This window comes from Rhea americana, unplaced genomic scaffold (assembly GCF_003343005.1).
Source record: "Rhea americana isolate MKP2758 unplaced genomic scaffold, rheAme1 scaffold_118, whole genome shotgun sequence".
NCBI lineage: Eukaryota > Metazoa > Chordata > Aves > Rheiformes > Rheidae > Rhea > Rhea americana.
In genome coordinates, this window is record NW_028185239.1 from 2,464,735 (window position 1) to 2,488,529 (window position 23,795).

General features: G+C 38.0%; 2 protein-coding genes across 2 annotated transcripts; one reads left to right on the top strand and one right to left on the bottom strand.

The window, feature by feature from the left end:
- Positions 1-1,755: 1,755 nt before the first annotated feature.
- CEP97 (centrosomal protein 97) lies at positions 1,756-19,587 on the bottom strand. The gene is made up of 11 exons (XM_085319391.1): positions 19,311-19,587; positions 16,899-17,041; positions 14,589-14,747; positions 14,040-14,141; positions 13,384-13,497; positions 12,362-12,528; positions 10,839-11,003; positions 9,007-9,140; positions 7,758-8,517; positions 6,992-7,067; positions 1,756-6,273 (listed from the first exon to the last, which is right to left on the bottom strand). Exons 1-11 carry the CDS (start codon positions 19,375-19,377, stop codon positions 5,557-5,559), a joined length of 2,604 nt encoding a protein of 867 aa, XP_085175517.1. The 5' UTR covers positions 19,378-19,587; the 3' UTR covers positions 1,756-5,556.
- Positions 19,588-19,631: 44 nt separating this feature from the next.
- RPL24 (ribosomal protein L24) lies at positions 19,632-23,306 on the top strand. The gene is made up of 6 exons (XM_085319454.1): positions 19,632-19,724; positions 19,860-19,935; positions 20,907-21,017; positions 22,047-22,183; positions 22,547-22,610; positions 23,179-23,306. Exons 1-6 carry the CDS (start codon positions 19,720-19,722, stop codon positions 23,257-23,259), a joined length of 474 nt encoding a protein of 157 aa, XP_085175580.1. The 5' UTR covers positions 19,632-19,719; the 3' UTR covers positions 23,260-23,306.
- The last annotated feature ends 489 nt before the right edge of the window (positions 23,307-23,795 follow it).

The following is a 23,795-nucleotide window of genomic DNA, read 5'->3' on the forward strand; positions in this document are numbered from 1 at the left end:
TCTTCCAATTGTAAAACAATGACTATTAGCTAAGAGTCAGGATCAAGTACAAACTATCATTTTCAATAAATGTACAAATAATTTATTTAAAATTCAAAACTCAGAGGTACAAACAAAATAAACAATAAATTCAGAAGTGTAAACAATCATAGGAAATATATGAACTGTACCAGTTTAACCACCCACCATTCTTCAAAGAAAACAGAAGTAGAAAGACAAATCAAGGCCTAATTGTTCTTTTTTCAGATTCTAGTTTAGAGGTAGAATACTACTGTCAAAGACTCGATAAAATTTAGTTCAGTAGAATTTCACTACAAGTGAATTTGGCCCATGTATTTATAAATGTAATGAAGTTGTAAAAGAAGTTTCTTATCAAGAGCTCTTAATTTATACAATAAAATCTGACATGGCACTTTCCAAGAGGTAAAGCATCTTTCCTGATAAATACTGTTTTATGGTTTTCCAAGTAAAGGATCCTGTGCTTTTCTATTATCAGAACAAAGAGAGCATTTAAAAATAGACCCAAAAAGTCCTGACTATCAAGGTACGCATCTAGAAAAAAGTGACTTTTTTTGCAATAACTTGTCCTGGAAAGCCACACTGGGAAAATAACCTGTAACTACAAAATAAGACTTTTTGAAATATTTTACCACAGCTTGATGTTCATTTATTTGGGTGGCACAGTCCTCAAGAAAAAAAAAAAGAAAGAAAGAAAAAGAAAAAAAGAAAGAAACCAAAAAAGTTACTATAACAAGAAAAAAAAAAGTCTTTTCCACTAGGTAAAAATAGGAAAACTGACCATTTTTACATTTTGTTGTCATTCAGTGAGTCTCCACTAAATGCTACGATTCTATCCTCTCAGGAAAAAGCGTCATTCGTGAGAGAYACACTATAACTTCAAGTCCAGTAAAATATACCCAAGTAGTCTCAGAGGAATGTATCTTCCATTTTTGCTCCTCAAACAACCTGCTACAATTAGAAATAAAACTTGGAATTCTTCAGACAATATATACAAATTCATAAAAATCAGGAACAACTTGCAAGCTCAATGACATACAACATTATTTCGGGGGAAAAAACCCCAAAAACACAACCTGTTTTTTTTAATATATATAGACAGACTGGTTTGTAAGTGCATTATTTAAGTYGTTGCATGCATGCAGTAGGGTTTGGGGTTGTTTATTTAAGGAACTTAACTATAAATAAAACTCTTAGACTTCCACAGTTTAGTTTAACAAGGACTTCCACAAATATTTGCAGAAAGCTATTTGATTTTAGAAGCAACAAAATCAAATTTGCAGTCTTAATGCCTTCTTGGTCTGTGATAATAAGAACACTTTTGAAGATGTAAATATGATAAAATCTCAATTTATACAGTCAGTTCATAAGCACACAACTAGGGCTCTGCTTCCTTTAAGGAAAAAAAAGCAGACTTAGGCCAATGTTCTGTACCTTTTATAAATCCCGTCCTTCCAACACATGCTTATTTTGTTTATAAAATAGCACCATATGGCATAGTCACCATGGTAATATGTTAGGTTTGCTGCATCCATTGAGCAGCTAAATCTCCCAATCATTTAAATGACAGTTTTAGGCAGGAAGAATAGAGTTGTGACTATTGAACACACTCCATGGAAGAAAGCAGAAAAATAAATGTACCTATTTGCATTAATGAGGCATTTTCTTGTTTTTTTTTTCTTTTGAAAGGTTATCTAACATACAGAGGACTCACTGTCCTCCTCGTACCTTAAAAAAAAAAAAGGAATCGAAATATAAAATGTTAACAGGCTTTCTTGCATGATATTCTTCTATTTTTTTTTCAAACTATTATCTCCACAATGTCTATCAAATTCTACATACAGAGAAACACATAGAAAAACTGCATGCTTGATTACATGGAAGAATGAGACATCTGTAAACCATAACACAATTGTGAGGAAAAAGAAAAAAAAAAGAACTACCAATCATAACAGAGTTGATATTATCATCAATAAAGGCTAAACCTAAAAGCAACAACAAAAAAAAACGTAAATGCATCTCTCTCTTCCCCTTTATCCCCTCCTTCAGAACGTATCAGAGCCATTTCTGCCACACACTAGCTCACAAAGTTCTGTGTGTGTGTGTGTGCGCGCGCGCGCACGTGTGTGTGTGCATGCCAACTATTTCACTCTGGACAGAAACCAGTTGTGCTGGCTTATCAGTTTAGATAGCCTGATCTCTCTATTTAAGCTTGACTAATTTTACTGAAGCAAATAAGGAAGCACTTAACTGTACTCATGGCAGAGCTGACAACATTGTCTGACAAATAACCATAAACAGTAAGCACTTTCTTCTGTTGAATATAAAACTCTGCAGAAGGGAAGTACTGAAGATGTATTTTGTAACAGGAAAGCTACAGGCATAGATTTTCATACATTAGGCCTTCTGATTCCTTTATGAAATTTCCAAAAGGAGTTGTGTATACACATCCAAGGAAAAACATTACCTACTTCAAGTCCTATTCAGACAAGYAAGAATAAACATTAAACCATAAATTAAACTATGGTACTTCCATAAAGTGATTCTTTGAGAGCTCAGTGTGGACTGAAAGAAGTCATATTTTAAGCATACATCAAATTTAACTCTGTGTTTTTCTAATGTATACCCTCATTATCCCTTTCCCTGTATATATTTTTAATGATTGAGACAAAAATATTTTGTGTATGTACAAACTAATTACTTTTAACCTTGTAAAAACTAATCCAAAACTTTCTGTATGATTTCTATATGCTATATTTAGGCAACTGATCTTCTACACATGCAAGATATATTTCACAACATCAGAAAATGATCTTTTGTATTTCAAAGCTTCCCAAAAAGTGATAGGATAAAGCTGAGTATGTTGGCACACTTTTTTCTGTATCTTCACAAAATCAATTYTGGATACACCAAACTGCAAGTCAAAAAAGCCAACAGCTGATCCAGGCATTATTTAAAACAAGTCTTCATGCATTTATTTTTTTAAGCCCTATGAACAGAGAAAATGTCAAGAAACTTCTCAGGCTTCCATGAAAAATTACTTTTATCAAATTATCATCCTTTGACACTTCCAACATTGAAACTGTTTCTCCTCTAATTTTGCAGCAAAAGAGGTACAATGTAAAATAACAAAATATTTGTAGTGTCTCAGCATTTTCAGTAAGTGATAGTTTTTATCCAGATAGCAGTTCAATTTTTCCTAGTCTTACACATGCTAATCCAGCACTCTGCCACTAGAGAGAGAACTCATTGTTCCTTCTGCCCAGCTGCTGCCTCCAGAGCCTGATTCAACAACTGTTGCAGACAGAAATAATTTCTCTCTCAAAAAACTAAAGAAAGGCTCTTTAAGGTGCTACATGAGATTATAACAGATAGACAGTCAAAGAGCCAAATCCTGTAAATTGCAGAGATTTCCAAGAGTGGCAAACTTAAATGAAAGTTGAGAACTTTGATCTCCTTCAGAGGACAACGGCACATCCACGAAGCCTACACACTTCTCAACACACGGTGTGGTGTGATTATATGGTGTGAAACCTTAATGTAACTGTACCACTTCCAGCATCCAAGCTAATTTGGGTATCTACAGAGCACAACAAAATCAAACCCTAAGATGTAATTATGAATACTGTTATGCTACAAATAGACTGTAAAGTAGGCTGGGTTCGAAAGACAGCACATTAAAAATCTACCACCTTGGAGTTTTTTTTTCTTTTTTTAATGCTCTTATCTGTGGTAACAACACTCAAATGCCAGCTTGACTGCAGTAACAACTCTCCTGCAAAGTTAATCTCCTTGAACTTTCAGAGGAAATAAAGAAAAAGAGGATGAGTACTGTATCTACAAAGGTAAGCTTATTCTTTCAAGGTGAACTTCACCACTGGGCAGAGAGAGAGCTGGTAGAAGTCCAATAGACCACTTATGTTTTCAATGAAGTCTATTTCTGAGAATTTGTTATGCTGGCCTCATGCCAAACTCTTGAGTAGGGGTAAATTTCAGCTCAGAACCCAAAACAGACAGTAACCAAGGCTTTTACAAAAATTAAACAATTTTATATTGTAATATGGTCAGAAGAGTTGCTTTAAAAAAATACTAGTTGATTTCAATGACACAGTAGCACCAAAAGTTAAAATCTGTGGATTCAGAGACTTAGGATATGATCCTTCATATTTGCATTTCTATGAATTACACTCTTGACCTCAGAGCAACTAACACAAGCAAACTGTTGAGGCACTGATCTTTCATACCACAAAAATACAGCACTGAGGTTGTTACTTCTGTAGGTCAGCTGATTTTTGTTTTACTAATGTCCATCACCAATTCCCTTATCACTTTTGTGGCATACTAAGACAACTGATCATTTTTAATTAAAAGAATATAGCAATGGCTAAGCAAAATACAAACCCTATTACTTGCCTAGACCTTAAGTGGAAAGCATTGCCTGGGTAACTTGCACATTCACCAAAGGACAAGAAACACTGCTTTTTATCTGCATCTAATTAGAACGTCAACTAGTGAACATATGGAAAAAAAAAAAAAAGAAAAACAATAAACCCAGCAGAAATGACAAGGAATAGTTTTAACTCGTGACATTTAATATTTATACCTGAAGACAGAAGGAGTTGTGATCCATCAAACACACTGATGTCTTAGAASTCATGCAGATCCCAGTCCCAAGATGAGAGTGGCATCCTTCTGGAGGCCAATTACATGTCACCAAGTCTGCTAGTGTAACCCAGCAGTGCAGTCCTGAAAAGTATGTTCCCAGCTCACAAGCTCTTTTGAAACTCTTTATTAAATAAAGTCTGTTACTGGTTCCACTTTGTGTCTTACCTGAGAAAGAATAAGAAAATTAAACCCCAGGGAAAACAAAGGCCAAAATTTGTTTGAAGTTCCTCAGGGTAGACTCCTTTAAGTCTGTTTCTGTGCCTCTAACTAACCTAATTGCTTGGCAGCAACCTGAGCTAAAGGACAAGTAGAAGTCACTGATTTGGAACACTGCCTTGAGAAAACCCATCTTTGAAACACTGACAAAATTACTCCTGTTAAAGTCAACAAAAGGTCTGAAAGAACTACTTTCATCTTTCTTCTCAGGTTGTATCCATACAAACACAGACTGTCTATACTGGCTCAGTTTCTTCCCACATTGCTTCCTTCTTTTCACAGCGTAAGAACTCAAGCCTGCTTTTTAGAAAAAAATTCAAAGATTCACTAACACAATCATTGAACTGAGTTTACAGCAAATATCCCCAAGATCTTCAGAATTTATTTCATGGAACCCAGTTATTAAGGTATCATTTAGATATGCAAAAATAAAGTGCATCATGACCACTACAAAGAGCTTTGCTGATTTGAAGTTAGCATAGTTAGTGTTAGTCTTCAGCAAGATCAGAAACCGCTAATTAAAACATAAATCGGTAACAAAAGTCTAAAATCCAAAACAGCACACACACAAAAATGTAAATTTTGTATAAACGAGGAAACAAAAAGAAAAAAAAAAGAATGAAATGGAATCCCTTGTCCTTCATAGGACTGCATTTATTATACAGCTATGCCAACATGCAGCATCTGAAATGAAGAATCACAGTCTGTTTGCTTCCCTTCTACTATTCCTGAATTCAGTTTGTAGCTTTCTGATGTCTGACCAATTTCACCTCGTGCAGGGGAAGGTGTACCCTGAGGGACATCTACAGAGACAGTATCAGAAGAAAAATCTTGGTTTTCTGTTGAAATAGCAATCTGTTGGTCACTACCCTCTGTTCCACCGTCACAATTTGTTCCATCATCAGCCTCTTCCAGCTGCTGAACAGATTTCAAATATTGTTGTAGAAGACTGTTGTCCTGCTCACTAGTAGAGCTCTCTTTACTTTCCCCGTGTTCCCCCTGGCCATCCTCTACATCGGAAGGATAATCTGAAACAGAACTGCCACACTGTTTGACTGTTTCCATAGAAAGAGAACTTTCAGCTCTTTCTGTAAAACTCTTTTCAGAGCTACACAAGTCACTTGCAAGAGTWTGATCAGCTACAGATGAATGAAAACCAGAATCTGGGAACTGCAGTACAGATTTTTCCTGAGGAGCATCACTAGCTGGAATTAACCAAGCAGAACTAACATCTGTCGAGGTTTCTTGCTGAAGTGTGGATGATCGAAGAGATGGTTCAGAAGGACAAAAAGTATTGGCTGAAGGGACTCCAGGTTGCAAAGTAGCACCTAAATTTTGGGTCACTGAAAGCTGCCATTGTTGAAGGGATTTAACCTGTAAAGGATAGAGAGGATATCATTATATAACACAATATGAAAAGTACTTTGATTTCTGAAGGATTTTTTGTAATCAGCAACAAAGTTCTGGTATAAAATTTAAGATTAAGTGAACTATCAGAAAGTCCGTAATACCTTAAAGAAAGGAAAATACACTCTTCCCACTGTTAAATAACAGGTTTTAAAACAATTTAGGTGTCCAACAATGACACAAGTCTTCCAGTTCAAGTACATGAAGAAAAAAAGGAATCTGCTCTAAAAARGGAAAAGATGCAGCATGTTTATGGAATAATCCTTGTTTAAGCAAGCAATCTGCCTAGGGTTTTGGAAGAAGAGCTTGTTAAAAGATGTATTAATAACTTTTCTGCTTTAGAACCGAGTTGTCCACAGACAACATAGCTTGGCACTTTGTGGGCATCTAGCAATCATATTATTCCTCACAGATCTACTATGCTTATTTAGCTTTCCTTGCATTTTGTCCTTCTCATTCCAAGCTATATTTTAGCATTTAGCAACACCAACAGTTTATTGTGTTTACTGCTCTTTTTCTCCAGAATACTAATAAAGCAAACAATATGGCAGTTACAYCCTAATAAGCTACCCAGGTTATCACTGAAAAGACAAACCATATTCATTGTCACCTCAGTATCTGCAGAATGAAATGTTTTCTGAATTCATTTGTAAGTACAAAAATTAAGAGGACTAAAGTTATTTACCTGGTTCCAAAGAAATCTGACTGCCTCCTCCTGTACAAGCCTTTGAATCTTGTCTTCCTCTCTTTCTTTTCTTAGTCTACAAAAACACATGTCCAAAGATATGCAGCTTAAGTAAGCAACATTTGGGTAATGAGACCAACAAGTCTACATAAAGAATACCTGCTCACATACAGCTCATTGATAGCGCAGAGCCAAACATTTCGCCACTACTGTAATTTGTCTTGTCATCAACATCCAATATTAACTAAATCCTCAACTGATATCTTATCAAGTTTCTCAATTTATAATGATCTCCAAATATGGATACATACGATCAAAAAACAGAACCAAGAACAGAATCACATTTTAAAATTGTATCATGCATGGCAGAGAGAATCCCTCTCATCAGTGACAGTAGAATAACTCTTAAAACTGAAATTTAATTTACAGGCTCTCTAATTTCCAGAAGACAAGTCAAAAAAATAAATAAGTTAAAAAGTCACACTTTACAACTGTTATTTTGATTACGCACTGAAATACCCAAGTCCTGGAACTAGAAGAATAGAAATATTTCTTCTAACTCAACTCATTCATAAAGGACACACTGAGAAGATGAGAAGTTATGTGCATGTTCATGCATATCTTACAGGAACTGATGCTCTGCTGTAATCACATTTTCATATTCCTAGTACTAGGAGCTACTGTGTGCAAGACCAGTTTAGACCTATTCTGAAAGACTGGTTATATTCATTTAGAGTTGAAAATACACAGCAAAACCTCAACTTACTTTTTTATTTCATCAGTTAAGCAAACGATGTGTTCCTGCATTCTGCTTAGTCGAATTTCATACCGTACTTCCTTGGCTCGAGGATGGTAGTTCCTTGTGTAGAATCCTCTCCAGCAGGCTTGCAGCTTTGTAGCTGCTTTAGTCATTYGTTGCAGCTCAGCTGCACCTTCATTAACACCAGCTAACAAATCAGAATTTTTTTCTGCCATCTGGTCAGAACAAAGAGTTCTAACTATTGACTCAGCATGTAGTGATGTGCTGGGGTGGCTACACAGAATGTGATCTTCACAGGATGCTGAACTGTTGCACCTATTAGCAGTCAGGTTAGCTGTTACCGGACCAGGAGACGACAACAACTTACTCTCTTTAATAGTCTCTTCAGTTTCCATACTTTCCGCTGTTTTGTTGAAGTGCTCTCGTGTAACCCAAAAAGCTTCTTCTTGCTTGTGAGTTTGTTCTTCCCTATTAATATCTTTCACAGATTCAATTACTGTATTGCCATCTTCCTCTAGGTCCAAACTGATTCCATGTAGTTTCAGGTCTGTAGTAGGAGACAGTGGAGACAATCCTGAAGCAACCGGCATAAACGTAGACTCTGAGGATAGAAGGCTGCTGTTTAGTTTATCCTCATCAGTCTGTATATCTTCAAGGTACAGCTCCTTGCGACAACTTCTTTCAAGAGGAAAAGTGTTCTTTACTGCATAGGAATGATCATCATTTGCACTTGGTCCAACCCAAGAATTCTTCTGAATGACAGGTTCTAGACAGGCAGGAAGCCATATTAAAAAAAATGGCATGGTATTTCAATAACATACCCTATTTTAATACACAGAGATTCATACTTGTTTTAAATAAGACTTAAAATGCTAATAATTAGAGTCTATGTAACAGTAGGGATAATAATTATTTATCACAGTAAATTATTTATCACAGCCTTTCCAGAGAAATTACACTTTAATCAGATGCAACAGTCAAAGTAGCAACTTACTAGCTTACTGGCTTTCATTTATTGCCTAATGAATAATCTTGTTAGCATTTCAAGATATGAATAAGTGATATATTGTTAGAAAACAAAGTATTCCTTCAGTTCAAAATCTCCCCAAACTAATAACTAACTTTAAATAAATAAATATTAATAATAATTAATAAAGAGCTTTGTTTTGGAATTCTCTCCACAAGGTTAACTATCTTCAAAAAATATTTTGTTTACTTCCCCAAGTTAGAAAACAGGTCAATATTTGCATCTTACCACTTTCAAGAACTATCTGTGGTGGCTGGGCCRGAGTGCTGTGTTCACATGTAACTGTCAGTGCTTTGTTGGGAGCGGAAGATGTAGGCGGTCCTTCGTTTTGGTTTTGATGCATCAACTGCCTCTGGTGGAGCCTAAGCACAGAGTTCCAATAGATTTTGTATTTCTTTTAAACTTTTTTGACACAGAAGGCATCTAAAAGATACTACTTTTATTTGATCAAATCATTCCAAGAGGCTAGTTAGAGAGATCTCTACACCTACGACATACTAACAGGACCACTTACAAAATAGGGACTTGCATAACTTGGCTTCTTGCCACAGTTCTCAGGCATTTTAGGTTGCTCCTGTTCCCCTTCTTCTTGCTCCTTTCTCCTTCTTACAAGTACATGCATCAGAAAAGAAGAAGAATCTGGCATGCAATTCTGACTATAGACTGATAACTATAAAGTAGTTGTATGCACAAGCAAGGTATGCAAATATTTTAAGTGTCTGTTGTAGGATACACTATGCTTGTATGTATAGACGAGTTTGAGTAATGGAGGGAGAGTATTCTATATTTGAAAATAACTGAATCAAGGAAAGGGTGTCCCTGTTACYTGGGGGACAAAATTCTAATACTAATTGACAAAGAGAATATTACTGCAAGCATACAATCATCCTCTATAATCTGACAAAACATGGAGACAGTTTCAACTCAGATAAACTGAAAAATCATGCGGTAGATGTCAGAAAACCCAACTGCCTTAACAACGATAACTTTTTAAAAAGTCATAACTTGCAAGCCAACTTTCTGAATTCTTCCCAGGAGCATGATGTCAATGTCACAGCACTTAGTATAATAAGAACATAAACAGATGATAAAATTTCCATCTTTCTCCTTGAAATTGTCCCAACACTTTTTACAACTTCCCCCTAGATATCCACCCATGCTGACAATGCACGCAGCAACTTCCTCTTCTTCTAGACGCTCCCAAGGCCAGTCCTCTTGGATGAGATGCCAGTCTGCTGTAACCCCAACACTTCCATTGCCAAACTTTCTACCCAGACTATGCCACCTGTCTAGCTTGCTCCCTTGAGTTGAGTCTCCTGCCCTGACCTTTCTGCACAAAAGGTTGTCAATAGCGCTCCTGGAGAAAAAGGGTGCCTTTTAAGCATCTGTTTTTCAATCTCAATTAGTTCATCTTTTAATGGGAAGACAGTGCAGCACTGTAACTCCCTTAATTTACTTGAGCAGACCTTAGCCAAACAGCCACTGCTGCCAGAGCCAGTAGGCTCCACAGTGGCCTCTGCTAACAGAGGCCAGACATTTGGGACTTGTATAGAGCCTGCCAAGTGCATCATCAAGAACAGTATCTCTCAAAGGACAATCTTAACCGWAAACAAACAAAAGAACACACTAACACCACAAAAGTGGCTATTCATGCAGCATACCACAATGGTCTTAATTTACAGTAAGAACATAAGTTAATTTCAGGTATTTTTTTCAAGTTTTCCTCACTTTTTTTTGCATGGTATAAGTCTCAGTATGTTAGGTATTTTATTTTAAACATAGCCCTACCACAAATCCCTTTTCCTCTGATAGAGCACAGATTGAAAAATAAAGAATTTGCCTCTARATGGCCCAGTAAGCAGCAAAATGTTCTCCGAAGCTGTATTGCTTCTCAGTCACCACCAGGCTACATCTTGTGACCTTGCTCTTTTCCCCATCTCCAGCCCTCAATGTTGCTTTAAATATTTAACAGGAAATGCTATTTTATCCAACACAAAATGATACATATAATTATGTTTCCAAGTAAGCTTTCTAACAATGGAGAAACAAAAAGTTCTCACCTTTGCTTACTCAAAATTTTTTCCAGTTTGGCATCCTCTTCAGTCTGAAGACCATATGTAGATATAAGAGGACAAACAGTAGCTAAGTACTGGACTAGCTGAACATGCTGTCCAGGCCGATATGATCTTCCTTTACCTTGACTGTAGAGCCATTCTGCCTTCAAACTGGCAAGGAGAAAAAGGATCATCATTAATACCTCTCACAAAAATCCTAACTTTCCTTTGATTACTCTTCTTCTCGTTGGCACCTAAGAGCTAATCTACAACTCTAACCTAAACTTGGAACACGAGCAGTACCAAGAKGGTCTGTGATTTTCATTACCAGCACAGTGAGTAAAGGATTCTTCACACAAAGAGAGTTAAAAAAGAAAAGACCTCCRAGAAACACTGAGCAGCCTCTGCTTTATCTACATGTGTCTTTGAGCACTGAATACACATTTGTGTGAATGAATGTACCACAAAAACATTCACAGAAATGGAAAAGTTCATATATACATGCAGAACAGCCATAGAGAGCAAATCTTATACTGAGAGTATTCAATAACTAAAACCTGATTCTAAGTGAAATATTCTTCAGCTTGGGAACATTTAATATAACCCATCCGTAACTTAAGTGTTCAAAATGTGACCTAATACAGAAAACCCCAGAGAGAGAGCTATTTTTATATCTTGCTATTGAACTAATCAGRCAGCACTGGTCATAAACATTTTTTGTAGGTATCTTACAGGCAGGTGAGTTGTGAACTTTGTTAGATGGTGAAATAGAAACAGGAATTCTTTGTATTTAACCAAAAAGTTAAGTCTTTAATTTAACTTCTATTAATTGGGAAAATAGGGCAGTACATCTTGGACTCTGTTCTGTTGGATTAGAACGTGTTTATGCTGGATAATGTGGATATTTTCTGGAAAARTTTATATAGTTGGACTGTTTTAATGTCAAGAATTTTAAGACGACATCTGTACTGACATACATACACTGTAGTATATGTATGTCAGTACATACATATCACTGTAGTGATATAATGCTTTAGTAAGAAGTCATGTAAGCCAAATGAAATTTAACTAATTGATAAAGGACATCCCAGATCTAAAAACAGGCAAGCAAGTCAGATACTTTATCAGAGAGTAYGTTTGAGCCTTCCCCAAAACTGTACTTTTAATATCTGCTGATTTTCCTCAATCTGAAGAGTCAGAGAGGTTGTAAGCTTGGAAGGGATAACAGACTGCTGATAACTTGATACCAATTTGTTAAAGTATTTCTTTGAGTCTAGTAATAAAATATCCTTTAACTTTATATTTCTGCTTAAACAAACTTGTATTTTTACAGAATAATTCCAGTGTAACAGATGAAAAAATCTCACAAAAACAATAATGTTAATTGGGCTATATCTCATATGGGTATTAGCAAGACAAATACTATTTCATGTCATTTGCACGTTTCCATTTTTTATTATATAAAAACAGAACTTCAGTTTAGCCAAAMTGCATTCAATACTTTTAAGGATTTAAAAACATAATGTTACCTTTCCTTCTGAGAAATCACATATCCATCAAGAACTTTAAGGTTCAGACACCAGCTGACAATATATGGCCGATAGTCAAAGCCAGGGATCGAAGGTGTGGCCATCACACAAGGATTGTTCATAACAGACAATTGTTCCAATTGAGGAAGAGAAGCCAGGAAAGAAACCTGTAGAAAATGTAGTATCTTTGTTAACTGAAGAGAATGACTGAATGCTTACAGAACGTACCACATTTCTGCTGCTTATGGCTAAACATCCCACACAAAATAATATAATTACAAATACACTGAAAATCCCATTTGCCTGTTGAACATGAGTATTTTTAAAGGCGCAACTATCAACTATTGCTATTTTCCTATTAATTCTCCTGTAACTGCTACAGCCCTTGGAAAGTATTAGCTTCTCTTAAAATGTAGGTGTTGGCATGATGTATAGAAAACTGTAACATTTCTACTACTTCATACACTCACTACAGCAGGCATGGAGATGTTGACAAAACAAATGCACACCAAAAAGCTGAGAAACACTGCTCTATTCTAAAGAGAAAAATCTATCATAAAAATAAGATGTTCTTCCAGCATGCAAGCCTGACAATTTTGGCTACTACTTATTTAAAACACTAGCACCACCGCTTYCCAAAACCACAGCCAGAATATATGTTTCTCTTACGTGTTCTTGGTAAAGAGATAAAACAAGACGTGAGCCCCAAAAGTTCAGCTGCAACAAGTGTATTTTAAACCTTTGTTCTAAGCAGATTAGCTGCTGCAGGGGCTGCCTGCAGCTTATCAGCTCAGTTTTCAGTCTCTAGGCAATCATGAAAAGTATTCTATGAATTTAATTTTCAGATTGTATTTCTGACATCTCTGAATAAAAAAGAGTTCATTTCAAGGATAAGCATGGGTTATTTCAAAGAAGAAAGCCCATTTTACTTACACCCTTGCCACTTTTTACATTAAAAGAATTATCCAACTGTCTCCCTTCAGTCTACCTAAAGACAAGGCAACATATCTTCTACGCCTTACCTCATTTAAGTCTCTGATTTCATTTTCTGCCAAAGAAAAAACAGTCAGATTCTGAGGTAGGCAAACAGGGGCAGTACGAAGTGAGGTTATAATATTTCCATGCAGCAATAGAGTCTATAAAATAAAAATTTAATGATGAAATGTATGCCTGTTTGATTAATGTGCAGAATATACACCAAACAGAAGAATCATGGTGTCATCAAAACATTTTTTCTGCTTATTCCAGTGAGGAAAAATTCATTTTTATATTTTAAAGCAAAATTTTATTATCATAACATGTAGAATTAAAGTACATACAAAGTTACAAAACATAGATTTAGAAATATTTTTTCTATATGAATTAATAGTGAAAGAGTTATCATCATAYGCTTTCTCTTGTCCTAAGTCATGGATCAGGACAACTGACAGCTAGGAATAAGATCTCACAATCTATATTGGTCAAAATCATAGTGACCACACATGAATCACTTTATCAGTTTCTGCATCTTGAAAACATAGGAAGGAATTCTTAATTCTTCCATGCAGAAGTTATGGTGATTAACTGAAAGTGTTTAAGTGCTGGCATTTGAATAATTAATGCTTTTCCATGCAGCAATTTTCCAAGTAAATTTATTTTTGTAAAGAATGCCACAAAAACAGATATAAATAGTATCTACCTTTAGAGATATAAGCTTGGAGAGATCTCCTAACTGAGATATGTTGTTGTCTGATAAATCAAGATGCTGAAGAGATAGACAGCAATTGATTTGTTCAATGGCCTATTTAAGAAAAAAGAGAGTCGATTACAGTAACTCTTGCTTAGTCATTAAACAGAAATAGGTATCAACATTTAGAAATCATTATAGAAGCTAAAAATACTGRACAAGTAATTCAAAAAACAAATGAATTTAACTGTATTTCTACATCGTTTRCTTTTAAAGAGACGACTTCTCTTCTATTTTGGGACAATTTTCCAATTCTCATTACATTTTGACATTAAATCACTTTTTTTTCCACCCTAGACAATTCTTGTCCTATACTTGTCCTATATTTCCTATACTAGCAGACACAAAGCTTTAATTTTTGTTCCCATTAGAAACAGAAAAAACCCTCAGATTTATTTGAAGTGGAACAGAATAAAACCTTGTAAAAATATTCTTCCCAGCATTCTCCAAATTTCCACCACAATATATTCTGGAAAAATGTAAAAAGGCTAAATACTTTACCTTCAGGTTATTTCCTGCCAAGTTCAGCCATTCCAGGTGCACCAGATCCTTCAGCCCTTCCACATACCCAATACTGTTATGAGGCAAATTTAACACCCGGAGCTTAGTCAGTTTTGCTACACCCATCATTCGTACCAAACGATTGTTGGCTACAGATAGCTGCAGATTGACACACAAACAAAAGAAACAGTTTCAACTATTAAGCTCTACAGACACAATGGTCCAGCTTTTATTTTTAGTGGCTAAAAATCCCCTCCAACAGAAATAGTTTCCATCTGTATTTTCAATTTTCATGCAAATAGTAACCGAGGCACAAGAAATGGCAAGAGCCAGGAAATGAGTTACTAATCAATGAAAGTTGTCTTCACAATTCATGCTGCAAACTTAGAGGAATCCTCCTAGCATTAGCTGACAAAAGAAAGAAAAYTTATGAGGAATTGTTTCATATTAAGTAAGTTTTTTAATCGAATTGCCAAGTCATTTCTCAAATTGTTGTGTCATTTGTGAAGTCATACTTACTGTCAACCTGCCAGCATGGCAGAAGATGAAATACATTTTACATCAATCTCAGAAAACCAGTTAGCAGAACTCATTTTTTGCTAAGTGGTAACAGAATYGTAAAACACAAACTAGTTAAGGATGAACCTATAAGTCCTGACTTAGCAGACATTAGCACTAGCAATCAAGAATTCAGAAGAGGAAGTCTACAAYAAATATACTGCTAGACATTAAACATGCAAACACTACACAATAAAATTATTATAACTGCTTTGTTTCAATCAATCCTGTGTATCAGTTATGCAAGTTTAAGCTTTTCCATTTATTTAATGTTATTTAAGAACATCTTCAGATTCATTCTATTGAACTTACTTGGAACTGCAAATGCACAGTAAGTCTAATAAAATTGATGGTGTATTTCAAATGCAGAACAGAGAACCTCAGAATTACTTTTTTGATGGCTAAACAAAAGTATAAACTAAAATTTAATAAGCTCCTACATTAACAGAATTATCAGGTTGCCCAGGGTGAAAAGAGAGAGGAGGGCTGGGTGGAAATTGCTACAAAACTCACTTCTCCTACSTCAGTTTAGCCTGGCTCTAGAAACTATTCAGGTGACTTCTTCATGTCTACCTAGAGGCACTTTCAGTGACAACTATTTGGATTTGTACAGCTTTGTCTCTGCTGGACTATACTCCGATTTTTGCAAGCATCATGAATATGCTTAACATTGCTACCATTACCAGCCTCATGAATTTCAATGGACTGTTGCTAGTATTGTCATTAAGTATAAGCACTAGCAACACGAGGGCTTTTATATTTGACAGGTTAACACGACGACACAGAACCCTCCTATTTCACATTTTTGTATCTGCTATTTGTATTTCATCCTATTCCAAAGGGCTTCTTTCCACCACTTTCTGTCAATTAAAATTAACATGCACCACATTCCAAGAGTTATCAAGAGGTACATTCTAGTAAGTGTGCATTTTTAAGTCTTTATGCTTATACACACACACATATACAGATATGTGTATACATTTACTTGATCATGGATTACATTGCCCAGATCTATCCTAAATCTAACATTTTAGGAATAACCTGAAAGTGGTATGAGAAAGCTTTTACAATGGCTGGTATTTATTTCTTTTTTATAAACAGACAACAAAAACTTATTTGGAAAAACAGTAAAACAAAACCAAATTACATAGGAAKAGAAGAGGAAATTGAAGAGGATTAAGTTGCAAAGCATGCAAACACAGGAGGAAGCCAGACCCTGGTGAGAGGATACAGCACCACAGGTGGAGGTCCTCTTTCTAGAGTGACACTTTATGAAACATTTTAAGTCACTTAAACATTTGCAATTTGTCTTTCTGCAAATTACAGCTACTAATCCTCCTCTGTGAAGATTCAGAAACCCAAAGAGTATGTATCCACGTCTGCATATTTAGACTTAAACAAAGATGAAATTATGTCTAGCATTATAAAAATCAAGTATTCAAAAGCAAACAAGTGTCTGAATGAGGACTGTCAGTGGCTTTTTTAAGTATTCCTCTTCTCCCAAGCCAGTAAGGATTTATTGAGCGTACTTTCGGTTACCTAGGTAACCAGGGAAACAACTTACACTACTGTCAACTGTAGGGATACACAGAAAACACAGCTTTCTATTTTAGTTAGCATTATTTATTTTTCTATGAAGACAGTAACTGCTAACTAATTTAAAAATACAAAATGCAGCCTTAAAGCAGAAACATTTTAATTGGCATCACAGTTGCATTATTTCATATCAAATTCAAGTCAAGTAACACTGACCTGCATCAGGTTCCTGCATTTTTCCAGGTGTTCCAATTTAATTATCTGGTTTTTATCCAGAATCAGAGTATGAGTATCAGGATCACAGGGTAAGGTTGGACCCAGTTTTTGCAACCCTTGACCCGACCAATTAACYACCAAGCCTTGGAAGAAAAAAAACAAAACAAAAAATCCTCAGCACTTCATATATGAGAACATGCATTGAAAATGCAAAGTAAGATAAAAAGATTTGTTTTAGAATGCCTACAGATAATTTATGTAGAAAGAAGTTMATTTGTATTAGTAAAACTGAAACAAATTCATTATTTCAGACCAAATATATAATAACTGATAGAATTACTGAATGATGTAGATTTCAGTCCCTGTTCCACTAAAGAAATCCAGTACAGCCTTGGCACATAAATAACAGCCAGAGTCTCTGAAGTGGGAAGAAGACCAAAATTTAAACATCTAAAGTGAAAGCTTCATAGACACCTAAATTTTTTTAATTTCTCAAAGTTTTCATGTTTTGAGCAGTTTGACCTCTATGTATCTGAATAGAGGCACTCTATCTCAATTCCTGCTCTGAGTAGGCAAAGTCAGAACATGCCCCGTACACATCTGTAAGATCACACTCCATGCACAATAGCAACCACATCTGTTAAAAAAAAAAAAAAAAAAAAAAAAAAAAGAGAGAGAGAGAGAGAGAGAGAGAGAGAGAGGGAGAGGAGAAGGAGGTCTGGAAAGAGAGAGGAGGTCTGGAAAAGGAGCAGGTAGCATCCACTCCTTGGTTAGTTAGAACATGGGAAACCTGATGAGGATGCACACCTACAAATTTCACTTTCCTAGAGAGTGCCATTAAATGCTCTACCAAAACATTCAAAGATTAGGGCATTTAACTTGGAAATGTGAAATATCCATGTGACAGCTTGARGAAAAACCTGAACATTAGCCTCCATATCATGAATGATAAAGAATATCATTCTGAATAAAAGCCTACAATTTCCTTTTTCCCTTTTCTCTGTSTCAGAGAAAAAAAAATATTACTTTGCTCCAGTTTTGACAGTGCCATCTAGGCAAGCTCAAATAGAAGGTTTCAGATCAAGTCTGACACATCTCTGTTACCACAATGTAGATGCTTTAAGTTCATTTCTTATGTTGAATTTAAGTTTTGAATTCAAGTTCAACACACTCTCTTTAAAATTTTCTGCCAGCTATTTTAAGGCATGCCTCCTTTTAGCAGTTTGGCTGCTGCAAATCCTTATCTGATATATATAACTATTTTATTATGTAGAGAATGCATCTAATTCTGAGCCAGTGACTCCACTCCAAGCCTTCAATGTCCAAATCCTTCAGTGCATATAGCCTCAGGATTTTGGTGCTTGTCTCTCCCAATTCCACTGGCAGGCTAAATGCTACATATTGCAGCAACAYAGCTAGTGAGAAGTCAGAACAAAGAATCCATTCATACAGCCATGCTACAGCACAGGTAATGTTTGGGTGGAAGCAAATTATAAATATGCCTGCATATCTTTTAATCAGTGGAACAGACAGTAAAATGTTCCAGCCAAGAACTGTTAATATAGAGAGTTAAAAGAGTTGCCATCTATAGGGAACTTCAACCACTGGGTGCATATGATAATGCTATCTGAGAATAATTATTTCCGTTAAGTCYACCCTCTGCTCTGTATTTTGCACCCTTTCCCCGTAAACCATTCTCGTGCTTGTTTATTCCTTACTATCTGCTCAGTAGTCCTGCCTGCCTTTTAGAGCAGCCTATTTTAAGAACAGTGATCTTGTACCCAGCACGGGTAATATATAGGAAGATTCTTACGGTGTGCATGTGTTGTTTAGTTATGCTAAGCATGGAGAGACGCATTTTTGGCACACCAATTTGTCAGGTAGGGATTATGCTTTTTTCAAAAAGCATCTCTGCTGACCCATTACATTTCATTGCTTCTCGAGTTCCCAACAACCCACCGAGCTCTGAAGGGCAGCACCGCCTAGGGAGCAGTACGAGCAGCAGCCGCCACACTTCGCCTTTGCACGTTCAGGGAAAAAGTACCGCATGTTTCTCGCTTAAGAACAAAGCGCTCGGCTGCGGCCCCGGCTTCTCCCAGAGCCTCGGGGGCTTCGCAGCGAGCCCCTCGCTGCCGCCGCCTCCCCGCCCTGCCCCGCCAGGGGAAGAGGTGCCCGCGCTCGACGCCCGCCGCAGGGGCTCTCGGGACTCGTAGTCCGAGCGCCGCGCTCCCCGCGCGCCCCGCCGCGAGCCGCCGCCCGCCCGCCGCACTACAGCTCCCAGGGTGCGCCGCGCGCCCCGCTCGCACTACTGCGCGCACCGGCCACCGGAGCAAAGCCCCTCCGCGCGCCCCGCGCCCGCTCCGTGGCGGCTGCCCAGCCCCGGCGAACCTCGCGCCTCCGCGCCTCCCTTACCCCCCGCATCTGGCGAGAGAGCCTCGGCCCTCGCCGCCGCCGCCGCCGCTGCTCCTGGCGCCGCCATACTTCCCGCTTAGCGGCAACGACGCCAGGCAACCGGGCGCTGGACGCCGATTGGCTGCCTTGACCCGCGAGTAGAAATTTTTTTTTTTTTTTTAAGATGAGCGACGCGGCATGCGGGGCCGCCCGGCGCAGTCCCGGACAATTTTAGGCGAATATCACAGAAAAAGGAGAGGCGCCGAGCGTCCCTCGTCGACGGCCCCGCCCCGCGAGAAGGAGGCGGCCGCGTGACGCGAGCGCGGCGGGCGCCTCCCGGCATGCCGCGCGCGCGCTTTAGAACGCCTTTTCCCATGATGCTCTCTTCCTCTTCGCCTCGGCCGCCGCCCGCCTCGTAGCTGCTGCCATCATGAAGTAAGGGCCGGGGCGGCTGCGTCCTGCCGCCGCCGGGGTATCCGCCGCCATCGGCCGCGGGGGATGGACCCGGGGGGGCGGCGCCCTTTCCCGGGGCTGACCCGCGGTCCCCGCTAACCCTTCTCTCCCGCGCAGGGTCGAGCTGTGCAGCTTCAGCGGGTACAAGATCTACCCGGGCCACGGGCGCCGCTACGCCCGCACCGACGGCAAGGTGAGGGGCGCGGGGGGAGGGGGGGTGCCGTGCTGTGCCGTGCCGTGCTGTGCTGTGCCGGGCCGGGCCTCTGTGTCGCTCCGCCTCAGTCGGCGGGCGGGCGGGCGCCACGGCCGTCCTGGGAGCCGGCCCGGCCCGGCCCGTGCGGGGCGCGAGGGGGCGCCGCGGAGAGGTAGCGCGGCTAGTGCCGGAGCTGCGGGGGCGAGCAGCGACCCGCTGCGGTTTGCTGGATGCGGGTCCCTGGGATAAAGCAGTGAGCAGAGCCCTTCCGGGCCGCCCGGGTACTATATTGATAGCTSTGAAGACTTGATATTTCGATATCCAGTAGAGTCGTCTTGATGCAGAGACTATCCTGCAGACTGAGGGCTAAGTGGACTAACTGAAACTTCAGATGCTCTCCTGGGAACGTGTTTAAACTTTGATTTGAACTGTATAGCTTATAATAAATTGTTCTGCTTAGTGTTATTCTTAAACTGTAACAGTAACTAACAGGCTGTATTCCAAGGAGGACTTGGGTGCAGTATTAGTCTTCAAGTGTTCCTTATTTGATTCAGTTACATATACAAGAACTGCACAGTTTAAGAACAGACACTTGATAAACATGATGTTAGATATGACTGTTCACAGTACCAGGACTACTGTGCACAATTGGAGGCAAGTAGTAATTTGAGCTTTTTCTCAAAAAAAAAAAAAGTTTTGTTGTGCTGCGAATAAATGATACCTGATGTGTCATTTTTTCTTTTCATTATAAAATGAAATGGCTTAATATTTCTGCACTTTCCATTAAAATGAATTATTTATTAAAATGAATGCTTTAAAATACAGAGTTGGCTGGGAAGAGTGCTGTGTGCTATAAAGAAATAAAAAAGTCAGTGATGAAAAACAATGAGTTAGTTACTTGATATGTGAATTTAAATTCTACAAATGCTTTTCATAAAAACAAAGCTTATATAAAATATTTCCTTTCTCAGGTTTTTCAGTTCTTGAATGCAAAATGTGAGTCTGCATTCCTTTCCAAGAGAAACCCCCGTCAAATTAATTGGACTGTTCTGTATAGGCGTAAACACAAGAAAGGACAGTCAGTAAGTATGCAGCAACCAACACTGCTCTAAAGTATTCCCACTGAAAAATGTAGTCACTGGTCTGATTGGAATAGAGGTAACTTCAAGGTTTGCATGATCTATATTACTGACCAGTGTTCATTCTGGTTATGTTGCAAATGTGAGTGCCTTTATATGAGTCTATATGGTTAGAGCCATATAGACTAAATATGAATATAAAGCAACAGTTCAACAGAAGTACTGCATCTGTATTACAGCAGCTTTTGAAGGCCCATTCAGAACCCCAGTAGGTTCAGTAGCTTTGAACACTTGTATTAATGGCATATGATTAAAAAAAAAACTACAAAAGATGAGTAATGCTGTTTAACTTGTGGAGTTTAATCGTTTGGACTTGTAAACTTAGAGCGGTGGTAGCACAGAGCATTGATTGGTAGATCATACTTTCAAGCAAATACTCTGGGAAGTAAAGGATGAGGGAAGTGTTTGCATACCTTCTTGAAAACTTTGGGCTACAACTTAGTTGTAGAGCTTACCTATGTATTTTTCACTGTTCTTACCTGAATTTGCGTAATAAATGCACATCTAGAAAGGCTGTTACATGTGTGCAAGTCAAAGCTTCTACTAGTTAAGAGAAAGAAAATTGATGTTTGATAATTTATACTACTGTCCAGCACTGTGATACCACTTAAAACAGGTGGGAAATACTGAATCCTCTTTGGAGGATTCTATCAAACTTGTCTTTTTCTCTTTCCCCTTTCCCCTTTTTCTGAGGGTTACACAAGGGTGAGCTTTGGCATTTCTTTCTAAAGTGCTTCTTTTTTTTTTTAATGTATTCTACAAAGGAAAGTACATTTTTTTATTGGTAGCTAGTAGTTTGCTTTGGCAAATACGGAAATTAAAGTTACTTTCAAAGCGAGGTATAACATTGCTACTTCTGTATAGTTTTGTAATGGCTTCAATTTTAATGGCAACTTGTTCCTGTATTTGTCTTTAGCCTTTTGGTTGTGTCTTGTGATGCTGTCTGTCTGTCTTCATCTTCTGCCATTTTAGGAAGAAATACAGAAGAAGCGCACGCGCCGTGCTGTTAAGTTTCAAAGGGCTATTACTGGTGCATCTTTAGCTGAGATTATGGCTAAAAGAAATCAGAAGCCTGAAGTACGAAAGGCGCAGAGAGAGCAGGCTATTAGGTAAGAAATTGGGTAACTGGAGCTATGTCAGTCATTTCAATGATTATAAATGCTTTTTCTAGAAGAACTTTAAACTCTAGATGAAGTTCATGTTTTAAAAGCTTTTGTTGGGTGGCTTTCTCTAGAGCAGCATACTTTGCCAACAAATGGTATCAGCAGAGGGGTTTCTCCTTCTCCCTTTGTGGAAATACTGCTTTTGTTGCACCTAGTTCTGTTGTCTTTGTAATAATCTTTCCAGAGGTACTGAATGCAGAGGATAAACCTGAAATGATTTAACCCTTAACTGTGAAGAAAATCATATGAGACAAAAAAAAAAAAAAGTGCAGGCATGAATAATTTAATCTTTTTACCCTCAATTAACAGGGCTGCAAAAGAAGCCAAGAAGGCTAAACAGGCAACCAAGAAAACAGCTGTTTCTGCTGCAAAGGTAAGATAGAGTAGTTGAATAGAAATCATGAAGTGTCTGTTTGGAATATGCCATGTTGTAACAACAGCCACTGTTGGAGTGCTTAACTGGAAGCTCCCATTTGCTTTTGGAAGAAGTATTTTTCTATCCCTTTTGATCTGGAAGCATGCTGAAAATTTTTGTACTAAAGTTAAATACGCATGAAAGCTGAATAGAATGAACTTTTCAGAGAATTGCTCTAAAAGCACTGCTTTACTAGAGGCCATTTGAGAGATTTGATAGCTAAAAGCTTGTGTAAGCAGATGTGACACCTCCAGCTAGCTAAGGACTTTGTAATAATACATTGAGAGCTAGGGTGTACTTACTACTTCTAACTTAGCAACAAGTAACAGTATGTTACTTGCCTTGGAGGTGTTGGAGGTGTACAGTGATACGTGTGGTAACAATCTGCTAACATTATTCTGATACGATGTGAATATCTTAAGGTTCTTGACAGAAATTAGGTGATGTAATTAAGAGTGAAGTAGAGATACTTTCAGGAATGCCATTAATTGCATCCCTTTACTCATATTTTAATGCTTCTTTACAGGCTCCCACAAAGGCAGCGCCTAAGCAGAAGATTGTGAAACCAGTGAAAGTTTCTGCTCCTCGTGTTGGTGGAAAGCGCTAATTTGCCAAGCTGTTAGCTGTGCTGAATAAACACCTGACTAACTTTCATAGTTTGTACCATGTTCTGTTCAGCTGTGTGTGTGATGCTGAAGAGTTAATCTAAGAAATAACTATGTCTGCTTTCACAGACTGAAAAAGGAAACAGCTTCTTGCCATAAAATAATGGGGTTTCTSAGAGGATATGCTGTACCAAAAGACAGTAAGTCTTTAAATGGATGCAGTGACCCAGGTGGCAGGAAAGATCTAGCTGAGATAYGAGGAGCAGTTTTTGTTTGAAGGACAAAACAGCATGAATACTAACTTAACTCTGTATCTATGTCCAGTGGCATTAAAAAAGTTCTAAGGCTCTGATGATTATTAATGTTACTCCTTCTGGAAATGTGAGGAACTATTACTGTACTAAATTTAGGTGACAATTCTTAATTTCTGAACCAGAAGCTTGACTACATAAATCTGTGACTGTTCGTTGGAATGCAGTGAATTGTTTCAGGATAAATCATTTAGTTTGCTTTGCAGAACTCTTGACCTGAAAGGTGC

What these genes read in the sequence shown, in the direction of transcription:
- RPL24 (XM_085319454.1), top strand. An exon ending in AACACAAGAAAGGACAGTCA is followed by an intron (nt 21,018 to 22,046) that starts GTAAGTATGCAG and finishes CTGCCATTTTAG; the next exon opens with GAAGAAATACAGAAGAAGCG. An exon ending in CAGAGAGAGCAGGCTATTAG is followed by an intron (nt 22,184 to 22,546) that starts GTAAGAAATTGG and finishes CTCAATTAACAG; the next exon opens with GGCTGCAAAAGAAGCCAAGA.